This window comes from Zingiber officinale, chromosome 11B (genome assembly GCF_018446385.1).
Source record: "Zingiber officinale cultivar Zhangliang chromosome 11B, Zo_v1.1, whole genome shotgun sequence".
In the NCBI taxonomy this organism is placed as follows: Eukaryota; Viridiplantae; Streptophyta; class Magnoliopsida; order Zingiberales; family Zingiberaceae; genus Zingiber; species Zingiber officinale.
In genome coordinates this window covers 76,347,746-76,361,209 of record NC_056007.1, presented here as the reverse complement: position 1 = coordinate 76,361,209, position 13,464 = coordinate 76,347,746, and the positions used below count along the sequence as shown (strand labels likewise).

Sequence of the window (13,464 nt, the reverse complement as noted above, 5' to 3'; positions counted from 1 at the left end):
TATTATTTTAAATCATTATTCACCCCCCCTCTAGCGAATTCTTGATCCAACAGAGAATAGTTTCAGTTAGTTCCACTAAGCCAAATGCACCAAATCGAAGTCATATCTTCCTAGACATGCATAGACAGAGCTTCCCTAACTTACTATCATTCAAAACTTTTCTAGTGCTATTTTTCAAGTTATACTTTTGTCCTTATTTGATCTAATCCTAATTACCCAGCGGGTTAAACTATTATTTTAGAGGTGACAGCTAATTTGAAGCCTCCCCCTGAATTATTGAGTTTTTATGTTTTAGTTTTTTGTCATTTATTTTCATAGTCATAATAAACTTGATCGTAATTATTTGATTTATTTGAGTTTGACTTGTTTGACTTTATTTTATTATTTGATTTATTTGTGTTTGACTTGTTTGACTTTATTTTATTATTTGATTTATTTGATTTTATTTGATTCTTTAGTTTTGAGTTAATGAGTTTAGTTGGATTTGGTTTTAGATAATAAATTTCAGTTTTGGGTATATAGAACTTATTGAGTCCTACTTGCGTGATAGGTATGCTTTCGGAACCCAAGCTTTAGTTTGTCTCTTATTTTGGCTTATAAGTGATATAAATATTTTATTTGTTGAGCTAGATTTGTAACCAAGCCCAGATTTATTATATACAGCTTTTTGGGTTTTAATAATTAAATCCAAGTTTTAGATCTAGTTGTGAAGGATTCTAATAATCCTTTAAGAGGGTGTTTGGCTAAACTTATTAAAAATACCTTATAAGCTCATACGACGTATAAGTTGTTTTAGGAGTTTATAAGTTGTTAGGTCTTATTTTAAAAATAAGATGTTAAAGTGTTTACGTGAACTTATTATAATCAACTTAAAGGTATTTATGTGTTTGGTATTATAAGATCTTTTTATTAATAAAATTACCAAAAATGGTATAATATTATTAATAGACGGGTTTGAGTTTTTTTTATTAATAGATGGTTTTGAGCGAATTTCTATATCGGGGGAGAGAAAATTGGAAAGAGGCGTTGGCGGAGAAGATGTCACAGTGCTGGAAGAGAAGTCGACGGAGATAGAAAGATATTAGGTTTATAAAAAGTTATGGAGGATAAGATGAGGATTTATGAAATTATATAAGGATATTTTAGAGAAGAAAATTATTAAAATAAGATTTTTTTTTAAAAAAAAAGTAGGGTCTTTCATACTTTTTTAAAAACAGCTTATAAGCTCCAAAATAACTTATTTTGATAACTTATAAGCTGCTTGAAAAAAATTTTACCAAACAAATTTGAAGAGCTTATAAGCTCCAAAACAACTTATAAGCTGTTTAAGAGAGCTTATTGTTGGGACCGTTGGACCAGCTAGAAGGGAGGTTGAATATCCTTAAAAAAAAGCAAACACAAAATAACCTTCTCGAACTTATAACTTAAACACTTGCATAAAATTGAAAGCAATAAATCAAAATAAGAGACTCACAGACTTGACTTGGTTACAACCGGGGAGATTGTTAATCCAAGGAATGAATCGCATACTAAAAAGATCTCCTTCAGGCGGAGAAGCCTCTTACAACAGTGAAAGCACAAAAAGAGAGGCTAAACTAGAAATGGAAGCTCACAAGTGTTGTATTGCTAATTCTTGTTGTATTGAAAAGCTTCTGGACCAAGATTGTATTTATAACCTTGGTTGGGGCGCCTGGAGGGTTCCAGGTGCTAGGAAGGGGGATAAAATTTTATCCCCTTCGCAACGGATCGCGGTCAAACGCGATCCAATCAAAATCAGGTTCTGGGCGCCTGGAATCGCTCCGGGCGCCCGGACCACTAAAGTTAACTTAGTTGACTTTTGGTCCGGGCCCTCTGCTCCGGTGCTGCTCGCCTCAGTCCGAGTCTTCCACTCTGGCTCCGCTTGCTTGGGTGATTTCAGCAAACCGAAATAAGGCTCACTCGAATCCAATTTCGATCTTCTTGAGCAACCTTCTGTTCCGGCTTCTCGTCCCTCGGAAACACCGCGCGCTTCCTTCTCGTCCGCCCGCGTACTTTTCCGCAGCACCTTGTGTCTCGGACGCACCAAGCCCGTCGACTCTCTCCCGTGCCGTCCTTCTCGCTAGCTGCGTCTTTTGCTCGACTTCTTGTGCTCCTAAGCTCCTGTACACTTAGACACAAGGTTAAAACACCACAGAACCTAACCTAACTTGGTTGATCACATCAAAACAACCTTGGAGTTCCAACACTTATAAGCTCAACCAAACACCCTATAAGTTTGTTAATTTCATTCTTTAATATTGTGTTTTCCTCCTCAAGTTTTACAACTTGATTTGGATTTATACTTTCAATCTGCTCCTTAAGGTGTTGATTTTCCTCAAGGAGTGTTTTATTTTGTTTTTCAAATTTAATTAATTTTTTATTTAAACATGCGATAATTCTAAAGAATTTTGAGGTTAGGATAGAAGATACCTCGTTCGAACATTCAGAAACGAGTGTGGACTTGTGGCTTGATTCATCTTCGGACTCATCTTCTGATTTCGGTCATGTTGTGATCAGTGGAGGTAGTTGTGGTGCTTCCCATCTTCATCATCCCAGGTCATCTTGTCTTCCTCCTGCATTTCAGTGTTAACTAATTTATTCACAGGTGAGTTTAGTTCAGTTACCTCGTGTAGTTCGATAAGTTTATCCCACAGCTCCTTCGTACTTTCGTGTGGGCCGACGCGGTTCAGTTCTTCCTTCGTTAGCCCGCATTGGATCATGTTGAGGGTCTTGAAGTCAATCTGAGATTTCTTCTTCATTTCTGGATTCTACTTTTCTGGGTCTATTGAAATTCTGACATTGTCGACGGGAGCCTTGTAGCCTTTGGTAACGCTGAACCATTGATTGAATCGGTCTTCAGATATACCTCCATCCGCTTCTTCCAATACAGGAAGTCATCAACGTTGAAGAGGGGAGGACGGACAATACTGTATCCCTCGTTTTGGGCCACGGGTCTTGCACACAGACAAAAAAAGAGAAAAAAATGGTCCCAAGACTAAGTCTTAGATTACCATTATGGGAGAAAAAAAATAATAATACTGAACTGGTGTTGCACCAATTCAGAGTAGTTTGCAATGAAAAAGAAAATTATCTAAAGAGGTAATTGTATCAATTTGGATTATATCGAAAAAGCTAAAAAAAAATAGAAAAAATATCACCCCCTTTGCCTGATTAGTGGTTGTACCAATTCAGAACGGTACTTGCTCTAATATCACTTGTAGGATCTGAAAGATGCTAGAGGGGGGAGGTGAATAGCGATCGTCAAAAATTCGATTTTAAAAACAAAGACACAGTGGGAAAATAAAGAGCAATGCTAACACGACCAAGTTTTTACTTGGTTCGGAACCTTTAGCTACTCCTACTCCAAGGCTCGCACTCGTTGAGTACTTTCATTATGCAATCCACTAATAGTTCAAAATTGGTCACAAGTTACAAGTACAAGAACTATATAAAAGAATTATCGACAATAAAAAAACTAATTAAAGCTAAAGTCTGATTGTCGGTGGAGCGTAGCAGCGTTGCGAGAGTCTTTTCGGAGCATCGAGTAGCAGAGAAGATCGTTGTAGTTGTTATTTTTAAGCTCTGGGTTGAAGGCCTTTATATAGGTCCACTCCGGGTGCCTGGAGCACGTGGCTCAGCCAACCGACACTCTCCACGTCAGCTTGTAGATGAAGTTTTGGGTCCAGGCCCCTGGACTGAGTCTGGGTGCCCAGACTGCCTCGTCACCCGCGACCCCGCCTAAGCCAGCCTGCTCTAGGCACCCGGACCCCTTTTCTCTAGCATCCCTCTCCCTGCAAGAAAAGATTAGTTCGGGCAATAAGAATTATATCTAATCTGCAAAACAGAGTTAACACAATAGAAGATAGGGCAGTAATTAGATTCTGTCTCCTCAAGACCACAATCTAGTCAAAATCTCAACTTAGATTTCCCAAATGAATCTAAGTTGGATCGACTCCTACAGTTCCCTCAATGGGGAATGTGTCCTCACTGGATCTCTTCTCCAACTGCTTACCTTCATTTACCAACTCTAGTCTTTCAACTTACCTCTGACCCACCAGGTCTTTTCGTCATTTGTTAGGTCCACAGACCCAATTGGATTTCGACCGATTGTTAAATCCTGCGAACCCAACCAGACTTCCCGCTAGATATTTGGCCCCGTGAACCTATCTGGACTTCACACCAACTATCGACCCCCACTAACCTAGCTAGATTTCAGCCTGGTGTCAGGTCCTTCAGACCAATTAACTCCTACACACTTAGTAGAAGTGTTACACAAACAACTCATCTAACTTTAACCTATTTGTTATACATCAAAACTAGACTGTTAGTGCAACCCGCACCAACATGTTCTTTGAGAAGTTGCTCTCTTCCCAGTATAACGCTCTGAGATTTAGAACAACCACTCGGCTATAACGTGCGATTTAGCTAACTTTGAACTTCCTTTTGGTCATTATTTCGATCGGTTATGTATACTCTGTGGTTGGTATCGCTCGGATCTATCGTGGGCAATATTTAGCCATTTTCTAATTTCATTCTGATCTATGCTCAGGCCCCTTATCCCCATGTAGTGCCTTTTTAATTGCCGCTGATGCCACCATAATTTCTCAAAAAATGTTCAAATCCCTAACCATTAATCCAAAGTGCGCTTGGCTATGCCCTTTAATCATGTACTCTCCTTCCTCATTAATATCACCTGTAATCGAATGCCCCACGTTGCCTTTCCCTATCGTTGCATGTGTGATGTGACAGGCGACTCTTTAGATTTGATGTGATGGCTACCTTTTCGAATTCAATAGCTCAAATTGAGTCATTTTCTGAAACCCTTGATTGAATGACCTGAGAATGCCCCATTCAGGGGTTTTAAACCCCTTATATCCTTCCTCTTTCCGGTATTGCCTTCATCTTCCTCTTAGTCATTTCCTTGCTCTCGGTCCTTTGCTTGTTGTCGGCGACCCTTTTCCAATAAGCTTCCTCCCTTTCGATCTTCGATTCCTATCTTTATTTCATTACGCGTTCTCCTTCCCCCCCCCCCCCCCCTGGCTATCTCCGAGCTATGGTACACCTCCACCGAGTCCAAGTTTAACAATGATGAGTTCGATCAAATGAAACTAAGTTATCATTTTCTCGACGATTACCAAGTTGTCATTCCTTTTGCCTATGCTCATCCTCATACGCCTCTAGACGACTTTCTTCTCTTCTTCAAAGACAAGTTCTTTGCTGACCTACGCTTTCTCATTCATCCCTTCTTCTTGGAAGTTTGTAGATATTTTCACATTCCATTGCATCAATTAGTGCCTAATTCATTTAGATTACTGTGCGGGATTGTTGTATTATTCCGTCTTACGGGATTCCCATTGTACCCCGTATGTTTCACTACTTTTACTATCTGAAGCTATCCAAGCTGAACACTTTTCTTTTTCAAGCCCGAGTGGGCGTCGTTTATTTTGACAAAATGCTCACCTCCAATAAGCACTAGAAAGAGCATTACTTCTTCGTTCGTCTCCTAGACTGGCCCAACTTTCTGACCAGCTAACAGATAGAATTGTCAAAAACCCCTCCGATCGGAAGATACCAAGGCCAGTCAACTTACGTCCAAGCAACCATGATTCTAGTCGGTCAGAAGTATTGTATACACAGGCTACTTTTGGAGGGAGTCTTGTATGTATTCGGGCTAAGCCCTATCCAAACACAGCTATCCATCCCTCTAGATACATCATTTTTCTTATTGTCATCTTTGAATCTAACTGATTTCTCTCTCTTTTTTGTAGATCAAATCATGAACAGAGCATTACTGAGTGACAAGTGTAAGCTTGCCGATGCGGAGATCAACGCTAAAGGAGTGGCCGAGCTAGAGAGTCACAGTTTATTGCTAGTCGAGCACTTTGAAGAGTCGACCGACGAAGCAGGGGGAAGTCGGGTGGCAGCTAGCGATGCAGCAGCCAACACTGGCGAGTTACTGCCCAAGCACCCCTCTATGGCGTCAGTCATGGTCTCGTTTGAGTCGGCTACCTTTGGCAAACCATTGATCTAGCGCCAAAAGAGGCACCGAGCGGAGTCTTCCTCCCGCTCGACAACTTCGGCTCTGCAGGCTCCAGTTCCCACAATGACTCCCCGAACTTCGTTCGAGCGACGCCAAACTTCCTCCTCTGTCATTCCCGAGAGGGAGGTTGTCCTGTCGTTTCCTTCTTCTTCTGATCGAACTCCTTCTTTGTCCAAACTATCGACCGGGATGATATTCGCGCCATCAATCACCTATCTGCCTGTTGGTTGCTACTCGGAATATCGTACCGGTTCCCCTGTACAAAATTTTTGTACAAGTCCTGAACCTTTCCTGACAACCTATTGTGTTCTTTAGAAATTAAATTTGGAATCACAAACAGAACTTAACATTATTGATTCCAAATTCAACTTATCTGTTCTTAGAGGTTTAGACTTGGATCACAAATGATGCTTAACATTATTAATCCAAATCCATCTATGTTACAAATTTGATTAAATATTTATTTCAGAGATCGGCTTCCAGGTTAAACATGATGAGACACTAGGCCTTCTTGGGTATGAGATCATCCACCACTTCCTAGACAAAGTCTTTCAATGAAATTCAATATTTAATCTCCTTACAGTAACCCTAGGTTTAACCATTAAGAACAATCAAATTACAAGATCGAAAAACAAAAGAAACACAAAATCGAAACATAAATTTGATAGACTAGAATCGTTAGCTTCTTGTATTTGGTATTTCAAGATCTAAACAAAAGAATAAACTAGTTATGATGCGGAAATTAATAACTAGTTATACCTTTTGTAGCTTATAGACCTCACGATCTTCTATCGTATTCCTCTTCTTATCTTGGACGTCGTGTGGACGACGATCTACTAAGATGAGAATCCACCCAAGTCTCCTTCTCCTTGCAAGTTTCAGCCACCAACAATCTCCTAGAGATGAAGAACTTAGGTCACCAAACAAGTTCCAAGGGATGCTAAGAAACAATAATGCCTCCTATCTCTCCTTCTTCTCCAAGCAAAATCCGGCCATCAAAAATCTCCTTGAGACTAGATGCCGTCGGCCACCAAAGAAGAAGAGAAGAGGAAGAGGAAGAGCAACGGAAGAGGGCCGACCACACCAAGGAAGAGAGGAGAGGAAATAATAGATTAGGTTGTGAGGTGAGGCACATTTACCCTCTCTTTTATATTCCTTGGTCTTGGTAAATAAGAAAAGTTTTAAACATAATTAAAACTTCCTTATTTTCCTTGCCAGTGGCTAATAAGGAACATTTAATTAAAATTTCCTCTTAACTCATCTTGTGGCCGGCCCCTACTAGTCCTCCAAATAAGGAAAATTTTAAACACAAAATTAAAACTTTCTAATTTGTTTCCGAAATTTTTTTAAAAATAAAATTTCTCTCTTTAAATTCCCTTCATGGTTGGTTATAAAAGGAAACTTTTATAAATTAAAATCTCTCTATTAAAACATGTAGATGATTACAAAAAGAAAAGTTTTCTCCAAAATTAAAATCTTCCTTTTAACTACAAATAAGGAAAGATATCAAACTTTTCTCTTAATCCTTTGTAGAAACTATAAAAGGAAAAATTTAATTTTAAAACTCTCTTTTAAATCATGGCTTCCACATAAGGAAAGATTTTAAAATTAAAATTCCTTTATTTTTATTGTGGCCGACCACCTACTTGGGCTCCAAGCTAGGGCCGACCACCACTTGAACCCATCTCTCCTTGGTTTGGCCGGCCCTAGCTTGGGCTCCAAGCTAGGCTTGGTCGACCACCTTAAGGTGGGTAATAAGTTGAGTTTAGGTGGGTATAAGATCTTATAAATAAGAGGTTACGACAGGGACCAAGAGGAGGAATTGATTTTGGTTTCCCGATGAGCTTGAGCTTCTCGTGTTCGCCCCGAACACCCAACTCGAGTTTATCAATAATAACTCATATCACTAAAGAGTTATTATTGAACTACCGCACCAATCCCATATTACTATATGGGCTCCTTCTTATCATGAGTGTGTTAGTCTCCCCGTGTTTAAGATATTGAATGTCCACTAATTAAACGAGTTACTGACAACTCACTTAATTAATATCTAGCTCCAAGAGTAGTACCACTCAACCTTATCGTCATGTCGGACTAAGCCCACCTGCAGGGTTTACATGACAATCCTTATGAGCTCCTCAAGGGGACATCATCAACCTAGATTACTAGGACACAGTTTCATTCTAGAATCAACAACACATCATATAAATAATACCATTTTCCAACTTATCGGATCTATTGATTTAACGAGCTAAATCACACCCTTTGATAAATTAAAGAAATAAGTATTAAGTATATGTGCTTGTTATTATATCATGATTAAGAGTACACACTTTCATAATAACAGAGGTATTGTTCTTTTATATAGTCAGTATAAAAAGATACTACCTCAAATGGTCCTACTCAATACACTCAGAGTGTACTAGTGTAATTTTATAGTCAAGATAAACTAATATCAAATTACACTACGACTTATTCCAATGGTTTGTTCTTATCCATCTTAGTCGTGAGCTACTATTTATAATTTATAAGGAACCGATAACATGATCTTCTGTGTGTGACACCACATACCATGTTATCTACAATATAAATTAATTGAACAACTACACTTAGTATATAAATGTAGACATTTGACCAATGTGATTCTTTATTTCAAAATAAATGTTTACAAAAAGTTAGACTTTTAGTATTCACTCTAACACTGCCACCTCCGCCAATCAGCATAGAAGCCCCTACTTCCATTATTCGTTCCTCCCTGATGTCCAAGTTCAAGGGCTAGGCCACCTCAGGACCTTCAGATCCGAGTGGCCACAGACATACTAGGGCCATTATCCGCTTGCCAATCGATGAGTAGTGACATCCAGATGATGTCGAGCTATGTTCCCCAGAGCACAAAATCAAAATTCAAGGTCCCCTAGCACAGACTTGGGCAGACGTAGGACCAGAGCGACGACTATTTCACTTGAGAAGCTCACTGACAGTTTTAGTCAGAAAACAATTAGGGTAAGTTTAGCCGATTCATTTCTTTAGTTTTTTCGATTGGCACTTACTAGCTTCTTTCGATTGCAGTTTTGGGTGGAGAGTCTGGTCATGTGCTAAAGGCTGGCCTTCCTGGAGCACAAGAACCAGTAGCTGCTAGCCTCGGTCAGGCAAACAAATACCTCATGGGTTCAGGTAAAGCAACTAACTGCCGAGGTGACCCAACTGAAAAAAGACTTGGACACATGCTCTGAGCAACTGCTAGGGTCCGAGCGGGCGCTCACGATAGAAAAGAATAAAAATTACGATCAAGGCCTTCAGCTCGACCGGCTAACCAAGTAGGCTCATCACTTTGTGTCAAAGATTAATTCTGCTAACGCTAGAAAGTTCCAAGCCATTGAAGACTTGTATATCAAAGATAAGGAAACTCAGGTTTTGGCAAAAAAGATTGAAGAGGCAGAAGCTATGTTAGCATCCAAACAGGTTAGTTGAACCACTGAGCAAATGACAAGTGAGCTCTAGCTTGGGGAGCACAAACGAATAATTGGTGAGAAGGACGCTAAGCTGGTCACGTTGAAGGCCGAGTCGAAGGCGTCCAAGGCTGAACTCAACAAGTTCAAGAAGGAGGAGCCCAATCGGTTTGAAAGCGGAGAAGATGGCAAGTTGGGGATGTGACTTGAAAGTTGACGAGTCGAAGACTCCACGTGGTCCTACAACACAAACAACGTTAGTGTCGGGCTAGGAAGGGGTTCCCGACCTTGGTCCTCTAACGCTCAAGTCAGTGATCCGCCCAAATGTAAAAGAACAACAGTAAATATATTGTAGTAAAATCGTGTTCAATAGTGAAGCATCACATACCTCCGTCTATGGATGAGAATCCCTTTTATAGTGTCACTGTAGCATTTGTGCACGCATCCCAAAGTATGCACACGTTTTTCGAAGCATCATAGGAAAAAATAAGTCAAAACGTGTCTCTGACACCTTTCTTTAAGCGAGCATGCAAATCTATGATGTGACAGGTTGAAAGCTTCTAAAATGCGATTTACTTACTGGACATGCTTCGCTGTCAGTGGCACAAGCCTCCAAAAAGATATGACGAAACATGTAAGGGTCCCACTATAGGCCGAACGATGGCCGCTCTACCGAGGATCCTGATCGGCTAGGGTGCCTGGTCGACTGGGCCGATGGTCCGGGGGATTATACTATTGTCTATTACATCTCGCTGTTGGCTTTCAAAGACTGGCCGTTCGGGTAAATTCATCCATTCAGAACTATGCTCGTCTGCCCGACCTAGCATGATTCGTTCAACCGACATCACCTGATCTACAGATCTTATTTCTTTAACTTTGATCTTTATGTCAGTCACTCTTCCTTATTTTGACCCATCTGAGATGATAGAGCCTCTCCATCACTGTATCAAGATGATAAGAAAATTCATAATCTAAATTTTTTACTAGGAGTGTTCCTGATAGAGATACAGTGATGATGGTGAAACGAACGGAAGCATTTCTGCATGTATCCACTCCATGAACAAGATACTTTTTTTAATTAGCTCGACAGCAAATTTTTCTTGTTCTTTTGCTTCCTCCCATGAGAGAGATGGACCTCTTTCCTCCCTCTTTTGTCTTTAGTACACGTTTCTGATCATGTAGATCGATCATTGCAGAGCTAGCTCCATTTACAGTACTTTCTTAATTTTTTAAATTTTTGTTTACACGAGAGAGATCGTATCATTCCCATCGGAATAATACCAGGAGAGGCTCGGCGCTGCTTCTTTAGAGAAGAAACTACTGCAGGGATCCTGATCATCTCCATACAAGGATTTCTCGTCAGAGTAGTTCATCATCATCTCGCCTTGAGCTTTGATCTCGAACAAGGAGGAGCTTTGAGAGCTGAGCCCCATGAAACCGTGCGGCTCCAGCACCGCCGCGGAACGGGGACTAGTTTCGTCGTTGAACACAGCACTGGAATCGCTGTCCGAAGCGCCGTATCTGTAGACAAAGACTGAACTTTTATCTTCTTCCGCGCCTTTCTCGATCGACTTCGTTGCAGATCTCTCTAACTCGGCCTTCAGCTCCTTCACCTGAATCACGCATGTCGGTGTTCAAACAAGTGATCATGAATTAGGCAGAAGCTGCGACTTACATTTCCTTCGAGCGCCTCCTTCTCTTGGCGCAGCGCATCGAAGTCGAGCTTGAGCGCATCATGCCGGGCTTTCAGCACGGCGTAGTCTCTCTCCAGCTGCTTCGTCTTCCATCTGGCGCGGCGGTTCTGGAACCAAATCGCCACTTGGCGCGGCTGCAGGCCTACTTCTTGCGCCAGCCTCACCTTCCTCTCCGGGTCTAGTTTGTTCTCCGTTTCAAAATTTTTCTCTAGAGCTTTCACTTGATCGACACTCAGCCGGCGCTTCTTCTCTCCGAGCGATGACTGTCCGTAGGAGCACAGCTCCTCTTCTCCCTCCTCCACACCATCTGCAAACAGAGACTGCTGGATTATTAATCTTTCTTCCTGCTTCTCTTTTTCTTCTTCTGTCAGACACCACGAAATAGAAGAATTCAAGTTAGAAGAAGGGAGAGAAGGTTATTGCATGAAAGAAAAAAGAGTATCTCGGCCTGCATACCAGAACAGCTAACATCTTTCCCTTCATGTCCTGAAAAGGAGCCTGAGCTGCTGAGCCTGTTCATATTCTGTTTCACTGTCTCTTATTTGTTCTCCTTCTTCTACCTCTGCCTTATGCTTCTGAGCTACTCACGAGAAGCAAAGCTTCCGTTGCGAGCCTCCGTCACACACATCTCCAATTTCCCTCAGAGCACACAGATACCAAGAGCAGAGCTTCAGTAATCAAGCAGTCTATAAATAAGAGCAGGGAGAACAAGTGAAATAACACCTAAATGAAATGCAACCTAATTCAGAAAAGGAGGTTTCGTTATTGAGTTGCAAATGCTAATTTCTAACAGAGAATATTATGTGGAGGAGATGATGGTGGTTGGTGCAGAGAAGAGAGATTATCTAAGCAAGCTTTAACTTTTGTATCCAAACAGATCACTTTATTGGGAAAACATCAGGTCGCATGTTCAACTTCTTTAGCTACGACTCAGAAGACAAAACCAATGGGCCATCGTGTGGACGTTTTCCTCCAACTGCTAGTTTATGAAGATAATTATCACAAATCCGCATTGCACATAAACAAATTGTGTTTCAAGGTTTCCCTTATTATCATCAAATGCATCCTTTTTGTGGTTTCATTGGCATCCACAAGACCTATTTTGTTGCCATGTAAACTCATGAATGAATTCAGCAAACGGATGAATCTAATGTTTAGGGTGACCTGTCTATCTTATCCGGATTAGATTCTCAGTGTCACAGTTAAGCAAAAAGGTGACTAATCCCTATCAACTTTATAAAATGACATAAGTATGAGTTTGGATAAACAGATTAGATTTCTAATACAAGGTAAGATATTAGAGACTAATACACATACTGATTCAAACTTCATTCACCTGTTGTCCCATTCCTGTCACTGCTACATTTCTCAAATACTCACAATGCTTATTCTACTTTTATATTTCTCAAATAATTCAAGATGGTGCCAATTTTATAAACTCACAACTCTCTATTGAGATTGTGAAATTCATATTTGAAGACCTGATTATACTCGAGAGGCTCTTAGAAGTGTAATAGTTTTAGTTTAAAGTGATTCTAATGTTTGTAAGGTCATCAACGAGTTCATGAAGAGTTTCAGATTTTTAAAAACTTCACAACCTTACAATAATTTAATATAAAAAATATAGATCCGTTATATTAACGGTCCCCTTAGTACCGGCCCCACGGATATATAGGGAGGTACATATAGGTACACAAGCCATGCATCCACCGTCTGTGCTATGCTCTGGGTGCTAAAAAATTAATTTAATATAAAATTATTAAAGAATCTAAGCTTATCATATTTACTCACCAATACAACTAAATGATTCCTAACATTCTCTTGGTTCCAATCATATTAATATTTTAAAATTCTGAATACGGTAAGACCAAAACTTATTGCTAATTTTAGGAATTTCAGAATCACTTCAAAAGATGATCATTATTCTTTTATAAGCCTCCTTAATATAATTATGTCCTCAAATATAAATTTTACATCCTAGAATGAGAAATATGCTAATTTACCTCAGGTGGTCAGTGTATAAAAAATTTTCGTAGGATTGAATCGATAATTTTTAGAATTAGTTACATCGTAAACATCAAATATCTAGATTACCTAAAAAAAAAGTATAACTATGTCATCAGATATGAATTTCATAGTTCAAATAGAAAATTATGAGTTTTTAAAATTGACATAATTTTAAAATATTTTATGATGAGCTCATTAGACTATAGCACAACAAATTTGACAGTTGCAAATAAGTATCATAGTTTGGGTATTTAGA

The 13,464-nt window shown here is 39.8% G+C and overlaps 1 protein-coding gene across 2 annotated transcripts; it reads right to left on the bottom strand.

Annotated features, from left to right (window-relative positions):
- Nucleotides 1–10,459: 10,459 nt before the first annotated feature.
- LOC122034612 (homeobox-leucine zipper protein HOX4-like) lies at nucleotides 10,460–12,175 on the bottom strand. Of its 2 annotated transcripts, none has more exons than XM_042593924.1 (3): nucleotides 11,658–12,175; nucleotides 11,183–11,562; nucleotides 10,460–11,120 (listed from the first exon to the last, which is right to left on the bottom strand). In XM_042593924.1, exons 1-3 carry the CDS (start codon nucleotides 11,719–11,721, stop codon nucleotides 10,749–10,751), a joined length of 816 nt encoding a protein of 271 aa, XP_042449858.1. In that variant the 5' UTR covers nucleotides 11,722–12,175; the 3' UTR covers nucleotides 10,460–10,748. The 2 variants fall into 2 exon arrangements, with proteins under 2 accessions (XP_042449858.1, XP_042449857.1); XM_042593923.1 differs by having other exon boundaries at nucleotides 11,183–11,565; nucleotides 11,658–12,164.
- Between the last annotated feature and the right edge of the window lie 1,289 nt (nucleotides 12,176–13,464).

Coding starts and splice junctions, on each gene's coding strand:
- LOC122034612 (XM_042593923.1), bottom strand. CDS start 11,721: ATGAACAGGCTCAGCAGCTCAGGCTCCTTTTCAGGACATGAAGGGAAA. Junction 11,566..11,657: donor GAAAGATGTTAGCTGTTCTG/GTATGCAGGCCG, acceptor GGTGTCTGACAG/AAGAAGAAAAAGAGAAGCAG. Junction 11,121..11,182: donor AGGAGGCGCTCGAAGGAAAT/GTAAGTCGCAGC, acceptor TGCGTGATTCAG/GTGAAGGAGCTGAAGGCCGA.